Source organism: Pleurodeles waltl, chromosome 8, assembly GCF_031143425.1.
Source record: "Pleurodeles waltl isolate 20211129_DDA chromosome 8, aPleWal1.hap1.20221129, whole genome shotgun sequence".
NCBI classification, from domain to species: Eukaryota; Metazoa; Chordata; class Amphibia; order Caudata; family Salamandridae; genus Pleurodeles; species Pleurodeles waltl.
Window position 1 is genome coordinate 526,791,975 of NC_090447.1, and position 25,809 is coordinate 526,817,783.

Sequence of the window (25,809 nt, forward strand, 5' to 3'; positions counted from 1 at the left end):
TACAGACTCCGAATTCACCAGTGGGACGGAGGGCGAGGGAAGCTCCACGGCGGGGACAGGAGCTGAGACCAGCGACACCAACTCCTCTTCTGATGGGAGCTCACTTGTGCTGGCGGCCCCCTCTGTGCCCACCGCATCTACAGGTACAGCCGCCACCCCCCCACCAGCACCGCCCTCCCAGCAGCCCCTCAGCGTGTGTCCCGTGGCCGCTCACCCAGGAGGGTGGGCATCTCCTTCGCCCCAGGCACCTCAGCCCCTGCCCCTGTCAGCCCTGCTGCCCTCAGGGAGGAGGCCATTGACCTCCTCAGATCCCTCACTGTTGGGCAGTCTACCATTCTGAATGCTATCCAGGGTGTAGAGAGGCAGTTGCAACAGACAAATGCATACCTGGAGGACATTAATTCTGGTCAGGCAGCCCAACAGCGAGCATTTCAGACTCTGGCCTCAGCACTGATGGCAGCCATTGTCCCTGTGTCCAGCCTCCCCCCCTCCAACTTCCTCCACCCAGACTCAATCCCCAGTACCTCAGCCTATCCCAAGCACACCATCAGACCAGCATGCACACACCTCAACACACAAGGGTAGCTCTGGCAAACATAAGCACCACACATCCCACAGGCACTCACACAAGCATCATACCCATGCACACATGCCAACATCCACTGCCTCCACTGTGTCCCCCTCCTCCACGTCTCCCTCCTCCCTCCCTGTCAAGTCTCCACTCACACCTGCATGCACTACATCTTTAGCCACTACGTCCATCACCAGCACGCCCATCACCAGACACCGCTCACGTGCAGTCCCCACCCCCACTACCATTCACACATCCCATGTGTCCTCTACCAGTGTGTCTGTGAGCCCTCCTCCCAAACTACACAAACGCAGCCACACACCCACCCAACAGCCATCCACCTCACAACAGCCTCCACCCCATGCACCTTCACCCAAAGTCACCAAACATACACCTCCTACAACCACTACCTCCTACTCCACTCCCAAACCCCCTCCATCTACCGTCCCAGTGTGTCTAAAAAACATTTCCTGTCAAACCTTGACCTCTTCCCTACACCTCCCCCACCCTTTCTGTTCCCTAGGGCCGCCTGTCCAGGTCCCAACCCAGCACCTCAGCCACCACATCACCAGGAAAGGTGGTGCCAGCAGTAACCGGCTTCTGGAGTGCACCAAGAAGCAGGACAGCCAGTGTGCCAAGGAGACAGGCCAAGGACATTCCCCCACCTTAAAAACTAAAGAAGTTGGCCACAGCCCGGAGGGAGAAGGCCAAAACACCTTCCACAAGGGCTCTCCCAGGACTACAGTTGTGAGTGGCAAGACAGCTGCGCCACCATCCACGGTGTGGAAGGGCCAGAGGAAGAAAGGGAAGTCGCCGCCAACCTGCACGGCGGACAAGACCACCACCGGCACCGCCACATGCACCGCCGCCACGGGCACCGCTGCCCAGGACACCGCCGCCAGCAGCATGCTCACTGGGCCACCCACCAGCACCGCTGCCCAGGACAGCACCGCCAGCAGCACGCTCACTGAGCCACCCACCAGCACCGCCGCCCAGGACACCGCCGCCAGCAACACGCTCACTGAGCCACCCACCAGGACCGCCACCTAGGACACTGCTGCCAGAAACACGCTCACTGAGCCACCCACCAGCACCGCTGCCCAGGACACCGCCCGCAGCAGCACGCTCACTGAGCCACCAACCAGCACCGCTGCCCAATGAGCACCGCAAGCACCGCCGCCACTGAGGCCGCTGCCAGCACCGCCAGCGGCCATGCCACATCCTGTGCCAGTTGCACCACCGCAGACCTGGCTGCCATCCCCAGTGGTCAGTCGTACATGGCTGGTGGTCAGTTCCAGGTGCCTGGACAGCTTCCATGTTGGCCCACCATCACTGGAGAATGACATCCACTACCTCTGTCCTTGGCAGGATGAAGCACTCTGGGCACAAAGCCCCCTCCAGAACCAGTGGAGAATGACATTCACTGCCTCAGTCCTTGGCAGGATGAAGCACTCTGGGCACAATGCCCCCTCCAGAACCAGTGGAGAAGGACATCCACTACCTCTGCCCTTGGCAGGATGAAGCACTCTGGGCACAAAGCCCCCTCCAGAACCAGTGGAGAATGACATCCACTACCTCTGCCCTTGGCAGGATTAAGCACTCTGGGCACAAAGCCCCCTCCAGAACCAGTGGAGAATGACATACACTACCTCAGTCCTTGGCAGGATGAAGCACTCTGGGCACAAAGCCCCCTCCACAACTAGTGGAGACTGTTATCCACTTGAGAGACTGTGGCTTTGCACTCCCCAGGATAAAGCAGTGGGCAAACCACCCACTGGAGAGACTTGAGAGACTGTGGCTTTGCACTCCCCAGGATAAAGCAGTGGGCAACCCACCCACTGGAGAGACGAGAGAGACTGTGGCTTTGCACTCCTCAGGATAAAGCAGTGGGCAAACCACCCACTGGAGAGACTTGAGAGACTGTGGCTTTGCACTCCCAGGATAAAGCAGTGGGCAAACCACCCTCTGGAGAGACTTGGGGAGACTGTGGCTTTGAACTCCCCAGGATACCTCAATGGGCATGGAGCCCCCTCGTGGAGCTGGCGTCGTGCACTCATCCGTCTGAGGTGCCCCCCATTTCCCTTCCCCCTGAGGTGCCTGTTTTATTTCGATCTGATGCCCCAGCAGTGTTCTCTCCGTTTGGATCGGGTATCTTGTGTGAGTCTCGCCCATGCATTTTGGGCCCAGTGGTCCACGGACTATGTAGGTGCAGTACATGGACTTGAAATCTTGGTGTACATATTTGTTAATAGTATATATATATATATTTTTGACTACTGGATTTTTACTCATTACAATCGTTCAAATCATTTAATTTTGTCCTTGCGTTCTTCCAGGGGTGGTTGGGGGGTGTAAATGTAATGTTTCAACATGTATTTGGGTGTATGGTGTTGAGGGTGAGGGTGGGGGTGTTGCCTGTTGCTTGTGTGTGTATATCTCTTTTCCCTCCCCCTCCCCTGTGTCGTAGGTGCAGTACTCACCGTGGTGGTCACCGCCCTCGGTCGTGCTCCTGGTAGAGGAGCAGGAAGAGAATGGCAGGTAGAATTTGGAGTTCCGGCTTCATGGCATCCTGGTTCCTTGTGGGGTTTGTAGAGGTGAGCGTTTCCCCTTCCATGTCCTGTTTCCGACGTGTTTTTGTTCTCGTTGAATCCGCCCCAGAAAAGGTGGCTGATTGGCCTCTCATAATGGTGTGGGCGGTACATTGTCTTCCGCCTGTCTGTTGGCAGTGACCGCCATGCTGTTTGTTTGTACGGCCGTGGCGGTCGGAGTGTTCTAGTGGCTGTCTATGTTGGCGGTTTCCGCCACGATCATAATTCCATTTTTTTTACCGCCGGCCTGTTGGCGATCTTACCGCCGCTTTAACACCGACTGCCAGGGTTGTAATGAGGGCCTAAGTGTCTTGAGCTTTGCAATGTCTTTGTGATACCTAGTTGAAATGTTAGTATTTTCTTGTTTTCTTTTGTTTTGTTATAAGTTCCTTTTGTTGTCATAGTATGGGTAAGGGGGATGTGTTATTCTTAATTAGCAGTAAGCTGGCAGAGTCCTTGGTGTTCCACTAAGAACTCTGCCAGTTGTAAGGTTCTTTGGAATGTGATGGGAACTCTGCGCGATAAGGTTCTAGCTCAGTTGGTGGAGACCTGGGAGACTTGTGGCCAGTTTCGGTTGGTGGTTCCATAATAAAATTCTTCTCACCAAACTTGGATGAGTAAGTGCCGTTATAACACTATAGATAGACACCTGTATGTGCACATGCACGCCACTTGCCTTTGAAAGCTTTTTGCCGTAAATGATGGCATAAGAAAACATGCACTGACAAAGTCATTAGCTCTGCATCCCGAGTCACAGATGCGACCTATTAGCTTCGGCAATTATTAGTTTTGCTTGTTTTAAATAGCACGTCATAATTACATTCAGATCACATTTATGCAGCACCACTGTGGTGGGTGTGATCCACAAACGTATTATCATTTCCCTGATTCCATGTCGCACGGATTCAGTATGTATATTAATGCATAGTGCTCTTGGACACATCTGCTTTAACAAGGAAGAAATGAAAAACACAGCTGATTATGTTCTCTGGACAATTACATTAAGAAAGCCACCTTTCGCATATAATAACTGCACAGAATGCATAACCCAAAATGGAAAACAGTGCTAGATTTATCACCGGCTCTGCACGGAGTTTATACAAACCAACATTTTAGAGCAGGCAAGTGGGAGATTTTAACAAAGTCGGGGAATGTATTTATATTGAAGCTGAGAAAATGTTAGGCGGAAGACATCTAAAAATAAGCAATTTTTGCATTAAAAATCGTGAGCCTCCTGCCTGATCGGGACTATTGCCATGTATGGGAGCATGGGAGGTGAACCTGCTTAGAAAAATGCAAAACCCTCTGTTGTGGCACCACAAACACCTATGGATGTGTCCACCTCTTGTGTTGACAAAGCTTGAAAGATATTACTTCAAGAAGGATTTATTTGTTCAAAGGTCACATAAAATCGCTGAGTCACTCAGTGACCGTACAATCATCCCTACCACAGCAGTGCCCACACACCGCGTTGTGACCCACCGACTGCACCACTCCGCCCACACTGTTGTGCTACTTCTGTCCAGCACATCGCTACCAATCACCTACCCCTCCGCCATCCAAGAACATTCTACTTTAACCCATAATACTCCCTGACCACCCCTCCACAGTTATATATCCGAAACCCTTTATCAAACAGCCATCCGGTCAAAGAACTACAACCCTAGAGCACTACCACCCTACTGCACTACCACCCTACAGCACTGTACTGCCAACCAAGCTGTCACTACTAGCCCAAGTCATGTCACTACCACCCCACACATCAATGCACACCACTAGCACTGCCCCACCACACTCTAATACTGCTGTCCCCACCCATAACACACAGCACTCTAGTAACATTTCATTGGTCGGTTTTGTACATTACAATTACACGATTTCACGACTACACCTTGATATAATTGTTTTACTCTAAACGGGTGTTTCTGATGTCTGTTGTTGAACAAGAAATTGTACATAATAATCTCGCAGAAGTAGCATCATTATTACTGATCCTTGTAAATGATAGTTGCCAATTTATTGGAACAACTTTATGTGAATGTACACTAAAAGAGAGGAAGAATGTACAAATATTCCGGTTTAAAAGTCTATGCATGTCCCATTTAGAATTAAACATAGGATGACGTTGTTTCTAACCAAACACATCTCATATCTTTTTCAGAGATACTAAACCCTCCATCCAACATTACAGTACATCTCAATGAACAGAATCTCATGGTGCTGTGGGAAAAACCTCGAACAAGTTATGACGCTCCTGATCACTGCTTTAAATATCAAATTTCCATACTGGAAAAGGTAACAGCGAAATACAATATAATTTCGAGCAAATGTTGTAGGGCTCCCGTTTTACCTCTGACTCTGATGGATACAAACTGGGCACGTTCAGAGTAAACAGACAAGTCACATTAAACACTGAAATGGCCCAGTCTGAGCGATGCATTTTTGTCTGATATTGTGCTGTCTCTTTAAAGAAGATCAGAATGTCAGTCCTCTGAGCTCTGTGCTTCTTAGTCATTCTGTCCCTAGGTGGTTTGAAAGTGACATTCTTGGACTGAAGACAGATGGGCATCACCCTGTTCACCTAACTGCAGGTCTACGCAGGGGCGTAGGAGACAATAAATTTCTGGGGGGGACAGGGACAGCCTTGGGGACTTTCAATCAACCCTATACAAACTGCTCGTTGTTTACGAACTGCAGGCTCCGATAACTATACACAATCATATATATTGGAAGTGAAATAGGGAGAAAGGAAGGCATGTTTTCACAGTCTGAAAGTATCTTTTATTGTTATTTACATTCACAAAGTAATTCGCTCAAATGTGAAAATAACATGTTGATTAACCTTGCATCTTCATGCACTAAGCAAATCAAGGTAGGAGGGTAAAAAGGAAGAACATACCCTTTGCGCCCCACACTCATCAAGCCCTTCGCCTCATGCCAATTGGAACCGCACTGGAGAGATCAAAAGCGATTAGGTACAATAGTTGTAAACTGTGCTCGGAAACCATAGTTCTAATAACACTTCTACTCCTGTGTGTGATCTTGAGAAGCTCAGCTCCACATCAGTCATAACTAGGAGCATTTCAACTGAAGAAGCTCTTGGAGTTACAGGCTATAGAAACATGGATTCTCTAATCTCTGTATAAACTGCAGTCACTAATTTCTTTAGAAACGGCTGTTTGTGATCCACCAAGTCACAGCGTGTAAGGAAAAGACATTCACTGATTATAAAGAAAAGACATCAGAAAATGACTATGATAGGGTTATTACAGTCGAGTTCTGACATTACAATGCCTTCTGCCAGAGCTAGCAGCCAAGGTTTCCTCTTTAGATCTTCCTCATAGTCCTGCAGCTCCTCTTAAAGGCCTCCTGCAGTGCTCCTCTTCAAGTCGGCAGGTGATGCAGACAGTAATCATCCAAAACTCTTTTCTCCTCCTCCTGCCCTTTGTTCTTATGAGCACCCTTAATGCCCACAGCTATGAACAGGACAAACAAAAGGGCAGAGGGCACAGGGGGCCTCCTGACTCACCTTCAGTCTGTTACCATCAGATTGGAGGATGGTCCCTACAGGGCTATTATAAGTAGCGCTTTTGTGCGCTAATGGCCCTCTGAATAATCGATGTAAAAGGGGAAATTGTTCTGTCCCCTTGTCCCCCCCACCTTCGTCCCCCGTGTCCCCCACCCTCCAAAATCTGGGGGGGATATATCCCCCGTGTCCCCCACACTTCCTACGCCCATGGGTCTACGTCCCCTGGGGGTGGGAGATCCTTAAGTATGTCAGCAAAGGAGCCTCCTTCAGCTCCACCACTCCGATGGTCCGACGGAATGTGGGTCGTTGAAGGTTCACATACTACACTGTCCACTCGATTTAAAGTAGACGGTGCTATATCTTTTTTATAGGTTATTTTTTGCTTGATTGATTTTTTACTGCTCGTCACCGATAGGCAAAACCAGGCAGTGAGGGACAGGAAAAAGAAAAGAATGCCCCCCTCCCCACACACACAATGGGAGACAAATCCCATGGTCTAGGGGCCATTCGTTTTACGATTTCTAAAAACAAGCTCCAGTTTTGAGAGTTTCCCTTTGAAAAAAGTAAAATGTTGTGAAAGTTTGTCAGCCGTCATGCTTGTTTGGTTACATTTTTTTGTTTTTACATATATTTTAATTAAGTTGTATTTTTTTACTTTAATGCTTATTTCTGTATTGTGTATGGATATTTATAGTGCTTTATTTATTTATTCTAAAAAATGTATTTTTGAAGGGATATTTAGGTTTTTGCATTTATAATTCTTTATGTTGTGAATTTCAGTTTACTTGTTATTAATATATATTTATTTGAATTATTTAATTTATCGTGGTTGGTATGAGTTTAATTGTATTTTTTACATTTATATTGTTTAGGTTATTACTTAGGATTGTGAATATTAAATGTGCTTTTTTAAAGTATTAAACTTTTTGTACTGCTGGTCAGGTTAGATTGAGAACAGTGATTGCCATTCCCGAAAAGTTCAACATTTTCCTTACAGTTACTTAGGATGGGATGAAAATAGTAAATCTGGCCCCTCCAAAGCTCAGGATGTTTGCTACTCTTTCTCAGGTTGGATTGGGAATAGTACATTTGATTTCATTTGATTTGCATGCTTTTATTAAATGTTTTGTTTGATTGGGGGCGGACCAAACGAGATGGCAGATTTAGTGTAAATCCTGATCGCTCCGGCATCCTTAAGTAAGAATCTTGCGAAATCCTCAATGAGAGCCTACCCAAGTTGACTCCCTGTTGGCACTTGAGGACCCCGTGAATTGGGGGCAGCGGCGGTCGAGGCGCAAATGGTGTGACGCCTGCTGAGAGCGCTTGCGGCCTACTGGGATTGTCTTACGGCCACCTGTCTGCTCTGGGAGTAGAAATCACCCGAGCGTGGCTGGCATGGAGGTGCCCCAGGGGACCTAAATTGAGGTGCTGCTGCAGAGTCCCCCTGGGTACGGCGTGGGACAGCTGACAGATGCAGCAGCCTGCCCACCCATGAGCTGGTCTGGCAGAGGGTGGCACGGAGACGGAGAAAGCAGCTGGCGGACAGATCACATAGTCAAGAGGAATGCTGAGGTTTCCATGTGGACAAGGGCACGCCGTATTTTCGATGGGAGCGTGGTGCCACACTGAGGTGATGCATGGCTCCAAGGGACAAGAACTGGCAGCGCGAAGCCTGGGGTCAGCCCTGGCGGCAGAATAATCAGCTGTCTATGGATGAAAGTCTATGAACTGGTGTAAACACACTCCCGTGCGTGGTGCAGCTGGAGAGGTGCCCAGGTGGGGAACCTGTGTTTGAAGTGACTCCTTCAGTGCCCGCCCCTCGAATAGAGAGTAGACCAGAACAGAGAGCATGTAGTGAAGTGCAGGCGTCCGGAGATGGGGCCCTGCTAGGCCAGTGCCTAGAGGGGAAGGTGGACTATCACCAGTGCACTTTAGAGGCCAGGCCTTATCTTACGCTGCTCAACAGGTGTAGTGTGGATGAGGCATACACAGCCCAGAGCAGGTGCCTCGTGGACTTATTGGTCAGTGCTGGTCAGGACCTAGGTTGGTGCGCTGAGTGAAGTGGACAGGCCCTGCGGGGCAAAGCTGAGAGTGGAAAATGCCAGATGGCATAATTGAGACTACAGTGGGCAAAGAGCAAGCACCCAGACCCATCCAGGAAAACAACATGATATATTATGTGACCCTGCAGTCTAGCACACAGAAGTCGACCCGCTTGATGGAAGCTTGGCGGTCACAGGGAGAGATTGAGAGTGCGGAGGAGCCCTAGAGAGCGGAACTATTGGTGGTGAAACAGGGTTCCCAGACAGCTCAATGTGAACCTTCTCCATGCCTACATATGCAAGTAGGTGGAAAGAGTCCATGCAGACAAAGGCATGGTCATAGGCCTGTAAAATGAGGTCAAGATGCTGAAAGAACAAATCTCTAAACTGACAATGGTAATGAGGACCCTGCAGGATAGGTCAAAAGGCACTGAAAAACACTCATGCTGCTACAACCTTCGATTTCAGGGGTTTCTGGAATGGGCAGAAATGGAGGCGCTGGGGACCTTTCTGGAGACTGGATAAAGAGTGAGGTCTCCCCAGAGGGCTGTCGAGGTGGTTCATTGTCAAGTGAGCCCAGAGAGCATTGGCATGACGCCTCCCCCTGCGGCACCGCTGAGAGCTCTGATAGTGCAAATCCTTAACCACAAAGATCATGACTACATTCTGCGGGCAAGCAGGCAAGCAGAACGCCACACCTTCGATCATGTTATATTTATCTACCCAGACTACACCATACTGGTGCAACCAAACAGAAAAACATACATGGAGGTGAAACAATATCTCAGGAAGATGGGACTCCAATAATTATTGTTGTTCCTGATGTGCCTGAAAGTACTTGCACATGGCAAAAGTCACATCTTTGAAATCCCAGAGAATGCCTGGGATTGCCTGGAGGCCTGGGATAAGGCCGGTACATACAGATCTGAGAGCAGGCCAGAACCACGTTCAGGGCTCCCCTGAAGGGGCTGGAGAGATGGCACAGACCTTGGTGCTGGTCGAGAACAGACAGAGTGGGATGCAGATCGACTCCCAGAAATATGGTCCAAGAGGATGGGACCATAGCCAAAGATGGAGAATCTACATCTGATAATCAGGAGGTGCACAGGGAGGGCCCTAGCTTGCTGAATAGCCAGGAGACTGTCCCTATGATTGGGGGAGATGCTTCATAAACTGTATGTTTGTAGGTGGGACATTGTCTCCTGAGTCTGGAAGGGGGAGAGCGGTGTTGGACAGCTTGGGCGGTGAGACCACAAAAAACTGACTTGGTGAGCATATACTATGGAGTGCACAGAGAAGTGGAGAACTTTCTATTGTGGTTTGTGCTCACCCACTCTTTTTCATAAATGGATTGGGGCTGTAGCAGAGGGAGGGATGGAATCCCACACTTAGCACAGCGGGGGATCGCTTGGCCTGGTCACATCCCCCATAGAGGATTGAACTAGCCATGTGATGGAAGAACACAGCTGATGGGCTTGCATCGGCTGGGGGGAGCCTTGGTGGATTGTGGACCACTTGCAAGTACTGTTTGCAAATCTTTTAATTGGTTGTTCAAACATAGGCCCATATTTATACTTCAATTGTACCGAATTTGCGTCATTTGTTTTACGCAAATTAGGCGCAAACGTAACTCCATATTTATATTTTAACATTAGACATGTCTAACGTCAAAATATAGTAGTTTGTAACGTTTTTTGGATGTGTGCACCTACCTTGCGTCAATGAGATACAAGCTAGGCATTCCCATCTAAAAAATGATGCTATCACCATAGCCCTATATTTATCCCTCCCTGCTAAAATGACGCACTGATGGGAGGAGGAGCTAAATACTGGTGCAAAGCTTGCTTTGCACCATTATTTAACGCCTGGGTCAGACCAGGCGTTAGGGGACCTGTGGATCCATTTCCATAGTTAAACACAATGGAATGGGTCCACATGTGCCCTCCCCAAGCCCCAGAAGCACCCCCACCCACACCAGAGGGACACCAGAGGATGGGGGACCCCATCCGAGGTAAGTAAGGTAAGTATAGGTAAGTATGTTTTTTTTTTTAAAGTGCAATTGAGTGCAATGGCCATGCCCAGGGGACACTTGTCCCTGTGCTGGCCATTGGGCTGGTGGGCATGACTCCTGTCTTTCCTAAGACAGAAGTCATGTTTTTGGTGGTTGTGTGCCAGGAAATGGCGCTAGTCTGGTTAGAGGCATTTTTGTGGCCTCTAACCAGGCTTGCATAATTTTTGTGACGCACAACCCCCTCCTTCCTTACCACCACCCCCACCCGGCTACCATCTTTTTCTAAGACACCAGCCCAAGTTTAGTGCCGGCTTGCGGCATTCGATAAATACGGTGCCCGGCTGGCGTTGTTAAATGACGCAAGCCGGAGCTTAACTTTTTGCCGCAAAACTCCTTAAGCTCAGTTTTGTGGCAAAAAGCATAAATATGGGCCTTAGTGTCTGGGCTTTACCTCCTTGTGCTGTCCGGGGGACAAGGGGGTGCTAAAGTGCATGTGTTTCTCCCTAAACCTGGTAACATTGGTGTATCCACAATTGACATATTTCATTTACATGTAAGTCCCTTGTAAAGTGGTATAGCCACTGTGTGTGCAGTCTCGCTGCCACCTTGACTTGGCATTCAGAACCTCTTGCCAAGCCTTGAACTCCCCCGTTCTCATACATGTCACCCCTAAAGGAGGACCTAGGTAGCCCGTAGGGCAGGGTGCCTTGCAAGTAAAAGGCAGGGCATGTACTTCTTAGTTTTCCATGTCCTGGTAATGAAAAACTTTCAAAGTCGTTTTTCATTACTGTAAGGTCTGCTCCGGTCATGGGCCAGCATTAGGAATTTCTGAAAATGCTTTTAGGCTGTAATTCCTGATCAGAGAGGAGTAGATGCATCATGTTTAGTATCATTGGAATGGTAATGATACATCCTCTTTACTGGTAAAGATGGATTTATTATCACTATTTTAGCAATGCCACTTTTGGAAAGTGTCTCCTGAAGTTTGGAGGAACCAGATTCCCCTTCTGGACAAGAGCACATCCTTGCAACCGGGGCGTCCTTTTTCACCCCATCTCACTTGTGGAACACCAGCAACTATGGGCCTCTCACCAAGTTCTACAACAGCACCGGCTGGGAGCTAGACAGCATTTCTTCCATGGCGCTCACATTGTAACCCACGACACTCAACCGCTTTCAGGAGCAAAGAGCAAGTGAGAACTTTTTACAGTACTTTCTCTAAAAGAAGAGCATTTGCATCATAGGGTTCTTTGCATCACGTTGAGCCACACATTCTTCTAAAAGCACTGCTTTAAAAAATTAATCTCTCATCATAACTTACTGATTGGATTTTTTGTGGCTTTGGTCTTGATTTATACATATAAATAATTTCAATTTTTCATAAATCCGCTTGGAGTCTTTTTGTGGTGTCTGCACTGTGATTGCTGTGTGTGTGTTGCACAAATACTTTACACATTGCCTTCTAAGTTAAGCCTGCCTGCTTTGCGCCAAGCTACCAGAGGGTGAGCATAGCTTAATTTAGGTTGTGTATTCGACTTACCCTGACTACAATTGTGGTCCCTACTTGGACAGGGTGCATACATCTGCCAACTAGAGAACCAATAGGCATGCTGCAGGAAATTTACATTCTACAGAATGAGGTAGCAAAACTAGCAGACAGTAGAGTGGCCACATGTATGCTGCTACATACTCTAACTGTGCTAGAGAGGCGGTGACATAGATACTGGCAGGAGCCTTCTTTGAGATGCGAACGGCACATGTTGACACCAAAGGCAGATACCAGATAGTGGTGAGGGTGCTGGACGGTTTTGAGACCTCCCTGGTGAACTCGGCTCATTTTTCCCAGAAGTGGTGCTGGTGGGAGCCCCATATATGGCAATTCAGGTTTATTTGAGTTGGGGACTTTAGCTGTGTACAAGAGTGGCTGCTGGTTAAATTCCTGCCGAGAGAAAGCCTTAAGCCCCACACGGAACAGGCACTGACAGAGGCCAAAACCGACCTGTAATGATTAGATATTTGGAGACATTATCACCCGAGAGACAAGGTGTTCTCATACTATTCGCTCATACATGGGAATACAGTTATATAGACCATGTGTTGAGGAAGAGGGAGGATTTGGACTTGTAAGCGTCCTTGGCCTATTGGAACAGATATCTGTCAGACCACTCATCATTACTCCTAGCTCTTTGGCCTGGGCGAACTAGACCGAAAATGCGCTGATGGATAGCCCTTTTCTCAAGCACGTTAGAGAGTACACCCTCCAGTTGTACCAGGAAACCAGGGTACTACGAAGAGTAGAGCAGTGGAATGGGACGCTTACAAGGGTGCGTTGAGAGGGGAGGCATGACTCTGAAGTCGGAATACAGAGATGGTTAGACCCAGAACTAACTGATCTAGAGGCAGAACAGGCGAGACTGGGAAATCACCCTGTGGCTGAATCAGATGGGTCCTGATGATTACTGGACATCGCCAGACAGGTGGAGGAGGTATAGACAAGGCTGGATAAATACACATGCACACAGTACAGACAGAGATTTTTCAGAGAATGTGACAAATCCGGATGACAGCTGGCATGTTTGGTGAACAGAGAGAAGCCCCATATGCATATATTGTCCTTAAAGGGAGAAAGCAGGGATACCCTGATAGTTAGGGACATGTCATGTGTACTTGCAGGAAGGGTTTGCCCGCACTCATGAGTTGTCAGAGGATGCCCTGGAGAGGTACCTAAATGGAATGAAGCTGGTGAAACTTAGAGAGAGACACTCTGAGAGATGAAGAGAAGGAAAACACTGAGAATGGATGGGCTGTCATCAGTGTTGTATCAAGCACTATCCGATTCAGTCCTTGAGACACTCCTGGGGCTGTTTGTGGAGGGTCGGGAAAGTAGCGTGGTCCCCCAGACTATGAGGTAAGCGGTGATGGTCCAAATTCCCAATGGAGGCAGAGACCCAGTGCAACTCACATTCAATAGGCCTTTATCTATGCTAAATGCCAATGTCAAGCTGCTGTGCAAAGTCCTGGTGAATAGACTGTTGCGGGTGGTACACAACTTGTTTCACTCCAACCAGACAGGTTTCATCTTGGGAAGAAGCACAATGTATATCAGATGGCTGTCCCATGTCATGCACAAGGTTACAGCTTTGTGAGATGACTTGGTGTTGGTTGCGATGTATTTGGAGAGTGCCTTTAACACAATGAGCTGGAAATACCTACGGGCAATTATGCTCCGAATGGGGTTTGGTCCAGGGTTTGCCAGATAGCTAGAGTCTGAACAGGATACTTGATTTCTGAACCGTGGTGAGTGGGCAGGGGGAACCAGATATAGCTGCTTTCTGTCCCCAGTGCTCTTTGTACTAGCGGTGGAACCCTGCTCTGCCACCTTTGGGAGTCCCTAGGACCGTGGGGCACATGGACTGCAAATGCAGTCCACATAGTTTCAATGTATACAAATGATAGGTTGGTCTGTCTCCAGGACCTGGTGCGTTTGGTGCCACTGCTGCTGGAGGTAATGCATGATTTTGCTGGTGTCAGGGATGCGGACTAACAGAAGAAAATCCAAACTATTCCCACTGAGTGGACTAGGAACGGAAGGAGACTCTTTGCTGGAGAGGCTCGAGCTCAGCTGGAGCGTGATACAATCCGGTATTTGAGAACATGGGTAACCTGGGGCCAACAAGAGCAATATGATTTGAATGTAGGAAGGGTGATATATGGGCTGACGAAATCCAGTGACTTTTGGCATTTGCTCCTGCTGCCCGTAATGGGAAGGGTGGCACTGACGTAGATAGAGTACTTGCCACGGTGCCTGTATGTTCTGCAAAATGTGATGTTCCAGGTTTCAGGGGCAATGTTTGCTCAACTGGACAGGTTGCTTATGGATTTGGTGTGAGCGGGCAAGAGAAGTTCAGAGTGCTTGCCCACGTTGAAGCTCCCAACATCTGGAGGTGGGAGGGGGCTGCAAGATATATTTGACCTAATATGCAGTGACACAGCTGCAAAATGCAGTGCAGTGTGATGACAGCCTGGCCTGAGAAAAGGCACTCCTGGCAGATACGCGTGGCCCTCCTGGAGGTGCATTTAAGGGCAAGTGGGAGTTCAGAAATAATTTCCATATCTGCACAGTGTTGAAGCAGATATGCTAATTAAGAAAATTATTAATGACCTATATGTTAATACTAATGAGAAAATCTGTAGAGAAAATAATCGTAGAAAAATAATGTACATGTTTTAAAAATGTGCCCTCGGGTGTGGTCACCATGTGTACTAAAACGACTGAAAATATGGAAAATAATGAAAATATATGAGAAAAATGTAACAATATGTCATAATGAAATGTATAACCTATGTTTTACATTAATTTATAGTACTAAGTTAGCTGAACTAAAGGCCTAGTTCCACTGGGCCTCGCACACTCGAAACAGGGAAAAACCGGATGCCTTGCAAAGGACTGGAAACCGCTGTATGCAACCTTGACCCGTTCGAAGTTATAGTTACTTAGCTAGAATTTTCTGCAATGTACCGGCGGACAGGAGATGATGAAGATAATTTGATGCAATTATGTGTAGAGCAGGCTAAATGTACTTTCCCAGGACTTGAACAATAGAGGTACTGACTGGAGGGCCATATGCAATAATTTTGATACCTGAAGGGCCGGATGATGAGGGCATCGTATGAAGAACCAATCCGCTTCTTGTGACTTGGGACATATAAAAATTAGTAGATTTGGTAAACAAAAACTATAGGTTAAAGTCATATCTGCCGACTGACTGACCAATTAGCAATTAGTGAGATGGACTGAGAGACCCTAATAAAAAGTCATGACAAGGGGTGAGAAATCAGAGTTGCAGGAAGAGAATTGATGACGTCAGGAGACGCTGTCCGAGGTGCTGACATTGGGTTCATACTGTTAGCCTGATTCATAGCTGACTAATTGATGACCTGAAGACGAAGACTGACTTGTTGTTGATCCATCCTGGATAGGTAGCTATGAAAATGTGACTGAGGATTTTATGCTTTTTCTTCTAGGTACCAACTGCGCTGTTTATAGAGATTCTCACTTAGGTAGGATTTTCCAAATTGATGTTTTCTCTAAATTGTTTTTCGCATGAAGACCCCTATGCTAATGCTAATCTTGGTTAGGTAGGCTGTTAGGGGTGACGTTGACAGTGGCAAATGACTGACAAACTTAATTGCTGAAAAAATGCTGGTATTCATAGCTTATGGTATTGCATTGTCGCATATGTTTTCTTTAAGAGATAATGGGCCAGATGTAGCAAAAAAGCAATTTGCAAGTCGCAAATTGCTATGCAGTACGGTGTCTCAGACACCGACTGCAACTCGCAATGGGGTCGCAATGACCCACCTCATGAATATTCATGAGTTGTTTCGCAAATTGCGGCCCCATTGCGAGTATAGGCACTCGCTAACATGGAGGCCTGCTGACGTCAGCAGACCTCCATGTTAGCGACCTGCTTTTAAATAAAGCAGTTTTTTTTTTTTTAAGTGTAGCCCGTTTTCCTTAAGGGAAAACGAGCTGCACTTCAAAAAAAACCGAAACCTTTAGTTTCGGTTTTTTTTTCAGGGCAGGGAGTGGTCCCTTGGACCACTCCCTGCCCTGAAAAAATATTTTGGGGTCCAGTCACGAACTGGAAGGGGTCCCATTGGGACCCCTTCCAATTTGCGATTGGGTTACCATCCACTTGAAGTGGATGGTAACTGCGATGCCATTTGCGACCGCATATGCGGTCGCAAATGGTATTGCATCGCAATGCGACTCGCAAATAGGAAGGGAACACCCCTTCCTATTTGCGAGTCGGAAATGCATATTGCGAGTCGGTAACGACTCGCAATATGCATTTCTGAATTGCAAACCCACGTTTGCGAGTCGCAAACGGCGATTTTCGCCGTTTGCGACTCGCAAACGGGTTGCTACATCTGGCCCCTAGTCTTCTATTAATGAATTAAAAAAAAAGTTGATTTGAATAAAGATTGAACTAACGGATGATCTAGAATTGTAATCAATCAGGAAATAAAAATTGTTAACTTCTTTCCTGTGTAGTGGTTATTTTTGAGTAAGATGGTTTAAAGTTTTTCATGGAATGTTCCTTGATTATTGGGGTTAGCTATCGATTCTGTAGTCACTGCATGACTACATGACTAGGATACTCCATGCGATTCAAAATGTTCATCGACCTATACGTGTCCCCTTGTAAATTACTAAGGACTGGGCATGCTAGCAGTTTTTGGTAGCAGCTTGATGGTTAGTTTCCTTGGAGAACTAGTTATGTGGTGATTATTGGTTATGGTAGTAGTTTAAGTTAGGGTTAGTTGTTCGTATTTTTATGAGGTTTGAATTTTGTTTTTCTGAACTGGCAATTGTAGCAAAGATGATGTCCCCTTAAGCCCAGAAATGACTTTCCCAGATCCTGGATCCTGCTAGTAAAGATGTGTATGTTCTCGGCGTGGTTTGAGATAGTGTGAAAGTGGTAGGTTGCGCTTGCACAGGCTTAAGCAAACCGCAGGTGAATTGTGATGTATGTGAGGTAAAGTAGGGAGTCTGTGTACTCCAGTTAAGGTTAGTAGGAGTGTGCGTACTCCATAGTATGAGAGTAGGGAAGTCGTCTAACTTCCCATGTATGTGGTGCTTTGTGCTAAAAAATTATCCACATGGTTGTTGGTGATGTACGGACCCTGCGTGGTCTAAGACTCAGAAGTATATTGACAAGTCTAGGAGACACTTGGTTATATGTTGTAATCTGTCTGGTTTAGTAGGTTGATCGGGCGTGGTCAACAAGTCGGTGTGTGTGATAAATGAGTAAAAACAAATTTCAACTGAGATTTGGCGAGTTCTATGTGCACCAGGACAGACCCATTGATCAGTTGAGAGTAAAATTCACGGGTCTAATTTTGCTTGCGAATGTGGGAGACTGAGAAAGAGGAATAGCTACATGAGCAAAAGAGCCATTAGTGAAAATCCGTAAGGTCTCTGAAGCGATTGTGTCTCTTCCTGTAGTAAACCAGCAGGTTTGTTTTAGTTATTGGTATTTGGTTAAAGTGCTCGCAATAATTTGCATTAGTTGTGTGAATTGAAGTAGGAGGAGGACAAGCCGCAAGTCTTTGTCAGCCTCTGTGTGAGAGTGTGACGTCAGAGTGTGCCGCGCTGGGATAGGTTGGTTAGTGAGAAGAGTCGCGAGCGGATTGGCAGCTGTCCGTAAGAGGCAATTGGTTGAGTAAGCGGGTGAGAGGAATCTTGGGAGTAAAAGTCATTTCATTATTGAATCGAAGTAACAGAACAGACAAAATTAAGTTTTTCAAGGTGTTTAGAAGTGCGATGAAGGGTGATTCTAAAATTAAGGCATCAGTGGGGAAGCCAACCCCACCGGAAAATTCTCTGGCTTACATTGTGGTGGAGGAGCGAGGTGTAGCACCGTGTTTGTGGTTGAAGCAGTGGTGTAAGCTAACTAGAAGCGAGGGTCCTTAGCATTTCCGGAGCATGGAACGTTTAATTTGAGAATTCGAGACCAATTGCGAATGGCATTATATGAGATGAAGCTGTTACCGAGACCAGCACAGTTCGAGGCTTTAGCAGTTTGGGAACTGGTAGCCAGGCAGCAACAAGAAATGAAGTTTAAAAAGAGAATGAAACGAGTAGAGAAATCTTTAGCTGAAGCTAGATGGGATTGGGAACAGAAGGGATAGAGAGCGGAGACACTACAGTGTGCCAAATTGTTTCCTGCCATTACGAAGGAAGATGAGGCAGAGAAGGAAGATGGCGTTAAAGAGGATGAAAGTGCAGGAAAAAATTAAAAAGAAAGTCTTATGTAGATGATGAAGATTCTGATGTTGAGGATCTCATTACATAGTTGTTAAGGGATCGACTTCCACCCTTTGCAACTTATTCAGGGGGTCCAGGTACTAGTGCCACTACAACTGCTCCAACACAAGTACAGGGAGCTGAGGGAGCAGCTCAGACAGAAAGTGGACAGATACCAGGGGTAGTACAGAGTACACCTAATGCAGGAACTACAACTGTGGTTCAAGTGCAGATGCATCCACCTTCGGTACAGAGAATTTATCCAGATGCACCAGTTCTTGAGACAGTCTCGACATAATGGTGTCAACGGAGCAAGTACTTCCTAGGCCAATGCTAGTTCAGATGGAACTAACACCAATGTTATTGCCTTCAGCACAGCTGCAGGGTTTGCCGAAATTTACACCAATGACAGGAACTCAGTCAGATATTACACCAGTCATGAACCAGGTAATGGGGGTAACATTCCCACAAGGTGCGAGTGTCAGAGCAGCTCCAGATGCAATATCACTACCAATTACTGTTGGTCCAGCGGTGCCCTTATTTGCGCAAAAGTAATCAAATGCAGGGGAGCAGAACAAAATGTCACAGAGCCTTGTGAGAGGGGGAGTGAGTGATCCTATGCAGATGATGTCATCCGCAGGTCAGACCTTCAATGGATCTATACCTTTAATGGATCTTAGTCCACTTGTAGCACTTCCAGATGCAGTAAATGGCCGAATACGAGTCAGGTTTTGAAACGTTTGACTCCGCAAGCTTCAGGTGCAGTGGTGCAACAACTACCAGTGCCAAATGTGAGTAACATTTCGTTACAGGGATTGTCAGCTCAGCAATTGAGTGAATGGATAGATAGTCTAAACACTCCTCAAAACGCATCCAAAGGTGAAGAGCAGATAAATCTTGTGATGTTGAATATAGAAGTAACTGAATTAGATGAGGGAACAATGGGTGTGAACAGACTGGAGTCCTACACTGAAGAAGAGTTAAGGTATTTGTGCCCAAAGATTACAAGGGAAGTGAGTAAAATACATCAGAAATTGGCAGAGCTAGCAGAGAAACATGACATCAAGATTGAGAAAACAAAGCATTTGAAACGCAGTTATAGATTAGATTTCAAGGCAAAGGATTTAGAACACATGAGATCAGCAGGAATGAAGGCACATTTGAGAGAATTGCTGCAGAGTGCTCAGATTTGGGGAGCATTAGAGAAGTGGGAAGGTAGATGGACAAAGAAAAAAGATAAGCGAAAACGGGATTCACAAGCAGGGTTTGAGGAGGTTCAAAAAGAAAGGGAATCAGTAAAGATGCTTCCGATGAGAGAGATTCCAGGAGGGCAGTTTGTTCATGTCCCATGACACAGGAGTGATATATTGTCATTTACAAATGATTACCCAAAACTGAGAGAGAAGCCGGTCGAGTGGTATCAGCAGATAGATCAATCAATCAATCAATCATTACATTTATAAAGCGCACTATGTACCCGTCAGGGTTTCAAGGCGCTGGGGGGGGGGGGTGGGTGAGCTGTTAGCGGTCGAAAAGCCAGGTCTTGAGGAGTCTCCTGAAGGTGGGGAGGTCCTGGGTCTGGCGGGGAGAGAGTTCCAGGTCTTGGCGGCGAGGAAGGAGAAGGATCTGCTGCCGGAGGTCTTGCGCTGGATCCTGGGGACGATGGCGAGGGCGAGATTGGCAGAGCGGAGTTGACGAGTGGGGGCGTAAAAGTTGAGCCTGGAGTTGAGGTAGGTAGGTCCGGTGTTGTGTAGAGCCTTGTGAGCGTGGGTGAGGAGTTTAAAGGTGATCCTCTTGTCCACGGGGAGCCAGTGGAGGTCCTTCAGGTGAGGGGAGATGTGACATCGGCGGGGTATGTCGAGGATCAGGCGGGCAGATGCATTTTGGATACGCTGGAGTCGTTTGATGTCTTTTGTTGGGATGCCTGTGTAGAGTGCATTGCCGTAGTCAAGTCTGCTACTGACGAGGGCTTGGGTCACCGTCTTTCTGGTTCCTGTTGGGATCCACTTGAAAATTCTGCGGAGCATTCGAAGGGTGTTGAAGCAGGAAGAGGAGACGGCGCTGACCTGTTTGGACATGGTGAGGGCGGAGTCCAGGATGAAGCCGAGGTTTCTTGCATGGCTGGCTGGGGTGGGTGGGGGGCCGAAGTCGGTGGGCCACCAGGAGTCGTTCCAGGCCGAAGGGGTGCGCCCGAGGATGAGGACTTCCGTCTTGTCGGAGTTGAGCTTCAGGCGGCTGTCGTTCATCCACTCGGCGATGGCTTTTAGTCCCTCGTGGTGGTTGGTTTTGGCGGTGAGTGGGTCTTTGGTCAGGGAGAGGACGAGCTGGGTGTCGTCGGCGTAGGAGATGATGCTGAGGTGATGTTGGCGGGCCAGTTTAGCGAGGGGGGCCATGTAGACGTTGAACAACGTAGGGCTGAGGGAGGAGCCTTGGGGGACGCCGCAGATGAGGTTGGTGGCTTTGGAGCTGAAAGGGGAGAGTCGTACTCTCTGGGTTCTGTCGGAGAGGAAGGATGAGATCCAGTTGAGGGCTTTATCTTGGATGCCGGCTTCATGGAGACGGGTCAGTAGGGTGCGGTGGCAGACTGTGTCAAAAGCGGCAGATAGGTCGAGGAGGATGAGGGCCGAGGTTTCGCCGTTGTCCATTTGAGTTCTGATGTCATCTGTGGCGGCGAGGAGTGCAGTCTCGGTGCTGTGGTTTCATCTGAAACCGGATTGAGAGGGGTCTAGATGGAGTTGTCTTCGAGGAAGAGGGCGAGCTGTGTGTTGACGATCTTCTCGATGACTTTTGCTGGAAAAGGGAGGAGAGAGATCGGTCGGAAGTTTTTGAGGTCGTTGGGGTCAGCCTTGGGTTTCTTGAGAAGGGGTTGGATTTCTGCGTGTTTCCAGCTGTCTGGGAAGGTGGCGGAGTCGAAGGAGAGGTTGATGATCTTGCGGAGTTTGAGGGCGATGATGGCGTTGGCTTTGTTGAACACGTGATGTGGGCATGGGTCCGTGGGGGAGCCTGAGTGGATGGTGTTCATGGTTGTCATTGTTTCGGTGTCGTCCACGTGGGTCCAGGCGGTGAGGCGGCAGGCGTCTCTGGAGATGTCAGGGGTGGGGTCTGGCGGCGGAGTGGTGTTGAAGCTGTCGTGGATGGTTGTGATTTTCTGGTGGAAGAAGGTGGAGAGGTCGTCGCAGAGTTTCTGGGAGGGCGGGATGTCGTTGGAGTTGGTGTTGGGGTTTGAGAGTTCCTTTACGATGCCGAAGAGTTCTTTGCAGTCGTGGGCGTTGTTGTTGATGCGTTCAGTGAAGTGGGCGCGCTTGGCGACTCGGATCCGTTGGTGGTGTTCACGATTGGCGTCTTTGAGGGAGGCGAGGTTGTCGGGTGTGCGCTCTAAGATCCACTTCTTCTTGAGCTTCTACAGATAGATTTGTAAAACTTTCTAAATGTCTGTGGGAGGACTTAAACACGCTATTGAAGATAGTAGTACCAGCTGACTTGTGGGTTGAATGTAAGAGAGCAGTGGACTGACCAACAAGTGAACCAGAAAGGGATAAAGTAAAAGGTGCACCTTCACCTGAGGTAAGGAAAAATTATTATAAGGTGATTGAGTTCCTAAAGACAAGAATTTCTCCCAAAAATATTGATTGGCAGACGATTGATGGAACAGTTCAAGAATCTAAAGAGTCAATACATACTTACTATGAAAGATTGTTAAAGGCATTCAAGGAGTACAGTGGCAAGGAAGCTATTGAGCTGAAAGACATGTTGCATTTTGTGTTTAGGTTCGTCGAAGGGTTGAGACCAAAAGTAAGGCAGATGATTAAGATTCACTTGATTTGCTGGCAGGCAAAGCCGATAGATGAGGTATTGCAGTATGTAAAATACTGTAGTGATGAGATTGAATTAAAACAGAAAAAGTTGAAGGAGAAAGCGAGGGTGATGCAAATAAAGGCAGCTCAAACAGGAGTGCAGGGAGCCTATGCCGCCACAGCAAAGAGCTGTTATGTTCCAGCCTCAACTGAGAGATAGAGGACGTGGAGTTGACATGATGCGTAGTCCGGAGTTAGGGACTGTAGTAGTTCAGAATGACATGCAGGGGATGAAAAAAAAATTGCTGTGTCATTTGTGCGGAAACGTGGGGCACTGGAAGTGGCAGGGTCCGTTGATGGCGCACAATGGTGTTGTTCAACAGGGTGATGTCAGTACATTTCAAACTGTGAAAGTCCCAAGAATGAAAGGATTTATTCCTAACGTTCAGAATCGAGCACAGAATTTCTTACCGGTGCAGCAAATGCAGGTGCCACGCGCACAATTTACACTGATGCAATCAATACAGCAGCAGGTCCCCATGGTACCTAGACAGCAAATGCAGATACCTCAAGCCCCGATGGAACAGCAACAGGTGATGCTTACTCAGCTGCACACTCTACAGTGAGAAGTATAGAGGTACCGAATTTACCTCTTTCAGGCAGGACAGTTCAAGTTGTGGGTGTGGAGAATAGACAATTGACAAACCCAATCACAGAACCAGTGAAGGTTGAAATTGGAAATTACCAGGGACTACATAGATTTGTGGTGTGTGATTCGAGTCCCGTATGTCTATTGGGGAGAGATTTGCTGTGCAAGACGAAATGCTCCATTAATTGTTCGGACACTGGAACAGAAGTTCAAACAAATAGTGATGATGAGGAAGAGCAGGTGACTGAAATGATGGTTAACAATGGCAATGAAGAATACCCATTGATTGAATTTTTCCCAATGTTTACTGTAAAGGAATTGCATGCAGACTTTCAGGGAACAGTGAAGGAAGAAGTCTGGGGCCTGGCAGGTAAAGAAGTAGGTCTGATTAAGGGAGTAGAGCCGATTAAGATTACCTTGAAGCCCAATACAGTATTTCCACAGCTTCCACAGTATAACCAGTCACAAGATGTTTTGATGAAGGTGGCACAAATAATTGGAGACTTTCTAAAACAAAGAGTTTTGAAGGAAGTGTTAAGCAGCCGAAGCAATTCACCAATAATGGGCTTGAAAAAGCCATGTGGGAAAGTGTGTGTTGTGCAGGATTTGCGAAAAGTGAATGATTTGGTGGTTAAATGTTGTCCAGTGGTGCCAAATCCAGCAGTGATACTGTTTCAGATTCCTTGCAATGCAGAGTGGTTCACAGTGGTAGATCTGTCACAAGCTTTCTTTTCTGTGCCTCTTCATGTCATGAGGATAGTCAGTTTATTTTTAGTTTCAAATTTCTAGACAGAGTCTACAGCTAGTGCAGGCTTCCACAAGGGTACACGGAGTCACCATCACTGTTTAATCAGATCTTGAAAAAGAACCTGGAGACATTGGAATTGCCATATCAATTGGCTCTAGTACAGTACATTGATGATTTGCTGATCGCATCCAGAACAAGGGATGAGTGTAAGTATGACTCGATTACCCTGTTGAATCATTTGGGAGAATTTGGACATCAGGTTTCACCTGTGAAATTGCAGTATTGTCAAAAATCAGTAAAATACCTGGGACACCAGATTGAGAAGGAATTAAGAAGAATCTCCAGGGAGAGAATTATCATGATTCTGCAGAGAAGTCCCCGAACTTCACAGAGAGATGTCAGTATGTTTCTGGGAATGGTGGGGTACTGTAGACAGTGGATTACGAATTTGGCTGAGATTGCTAAGCTTTTACAGCAGTTGACACATAAGGAAGTTACAGATCCCATTACCCTAGATGAAGATCAGATGAAGGCATTCACTGAATTGAGAAAGAGTTTGTGCAGAGCTCCAGCGTTAGGAATGCCTGATTACACAAAGCCTTTCACTTTGTTTTGTCATGAACATGATGCTTGTTCTTTGTCTGTTTTGACACAGGTCCATGGAGGTGCTTATCGCCCAGTAGCTTATTTTTCAGCTACCTTGGACCCGGTCACAGCAGCTTTACCAGGTTGTCTGCACGCAGTAGCCGCAGTTGGTCAAAGTCTTTCCGAATGTGAAGGGGTAGTCAGGGGATAACCTTTGACGGTAATGGTACCACAATCTGTTGAGATTTTACTGACAAGGACGAAAATGCAATATTAGATGGGTGCAAGACTGACAAGGTATAAGACGAGCATATTGGGTGCTCCAAATGTAACATTAAAGAGATGTACAGTGGTGAATCCAGCAACATTGCTTCCAAGTGATACTGTTGAAATTGAAAAAGAAGAAGACGTTGAGCACGATTGTCTTGAGGTAACTGAACTGTGTACAAAACTAAGACCTGATATTATAGACACGCGTTTAGAAGAAAATGACCAAATTGTCTTTGTTGATGGTTCATGTCTCAGAGATGGAACAGGCCCACTGAGAGCAGGATATGCAGCATGCACAATTACAGGCATGTTAGAAGCTTCCTGGCTTCCAGGAGTATACTCTGCACAAGTGGCAGAATTAGCAGCTCTTACTAGAGCATGCTATGTTTCCGCAAGATTAAGAGTCACAATTTATACTGACAGTCAATATGGATTTGGAATTGTTCATGATTTTGGCCAATTGTGGTCGCAGCAAGGTTTTATGACCTCTACTGGAACACCAGAGAGAAATGGTGACAGAATAAAAGAGTTGTTGTATGCAATACAGTTACCTGGAGAAAGTGCTGTGGTAAAATACAGTGCACATCAAAAGACACAGGATTACATTTCATTGGGAAATGGGTATGCAGATCAAGTCGCAAGTTTTTGTTTATTGAACTGTATATCGTTTAAAGACAAGTGGGAACTAATGCCTGAAGAAAATAATTGAGCAAGTTTTGCTTTAAAAGTAATTGATACACTGGAAGAATTGAAAACAATGCAAGAGAATGCAGATAAGGAAGAGAAACGACTTTGGGTCAGATTAAAGGGCATTCAAAGATCTGATGCGATTTGGGTTTCTGAGGAGGGTCAGATGGTATTGCCAAACAGTTTGTGGACTCAGATGGCCAGGTATTATCATGGCCAAGCACATATTGGAAGAGATGCCATGGTTAGACTTTTTAAGGTTGATTGGTTCAATCCAAAGTTCAGACAAGCAGCAGAGGCAGTATGTCATTGATGTGCAATCTGTCAACAACTAAATGTGGGAAAAGGGACAGTGGTGAATTTGAGCCACATTGGAAGAGCAGGAGGACCATTCAGCAGAATGCAGTTGGATTTCATTGAGATGCCTGGTTGTGGTGGATTGAAGTACGTGCTGGTGATTGTGTGTGTGTTTAGTCATTGGATTGAAGCATACCCCACACGAAGAAATGACAGTCTCACAGT

At 47.0% G+C, this 25,809-nt stretch overlaps 1 protein-coding gene across 4 annotated transcripts in view; it reads left to right on the top strand.

Moving 5' to 3' along the window:
• The window catches only part of LOC138250108 (interleukin-5 receptor subunit alpha-like), a 403,009-nt gene that overhangs the window by 301,316 nt on the left and 75,884 nt on the right, over positions 1-25,809 (top strand). For all 4 annotated transcript variants that reach the window (XR_011194888.1, XM_069204551.1, XM_069204550.1 and 1 more), the window contains exon 9: positions 5,321-5,454. Coding sequence is in view for 3 of the 4 variants with exons in the window: in XM_069204551.1 (XP_069060652.1) it covers positions 5,321-5,454 (134 nt within the window). In the remaining variant the exon portion in view is untranslated. The remainder of the gene's footprint in view (positions 1-5,320; positions 5,455-25,809) is intronic.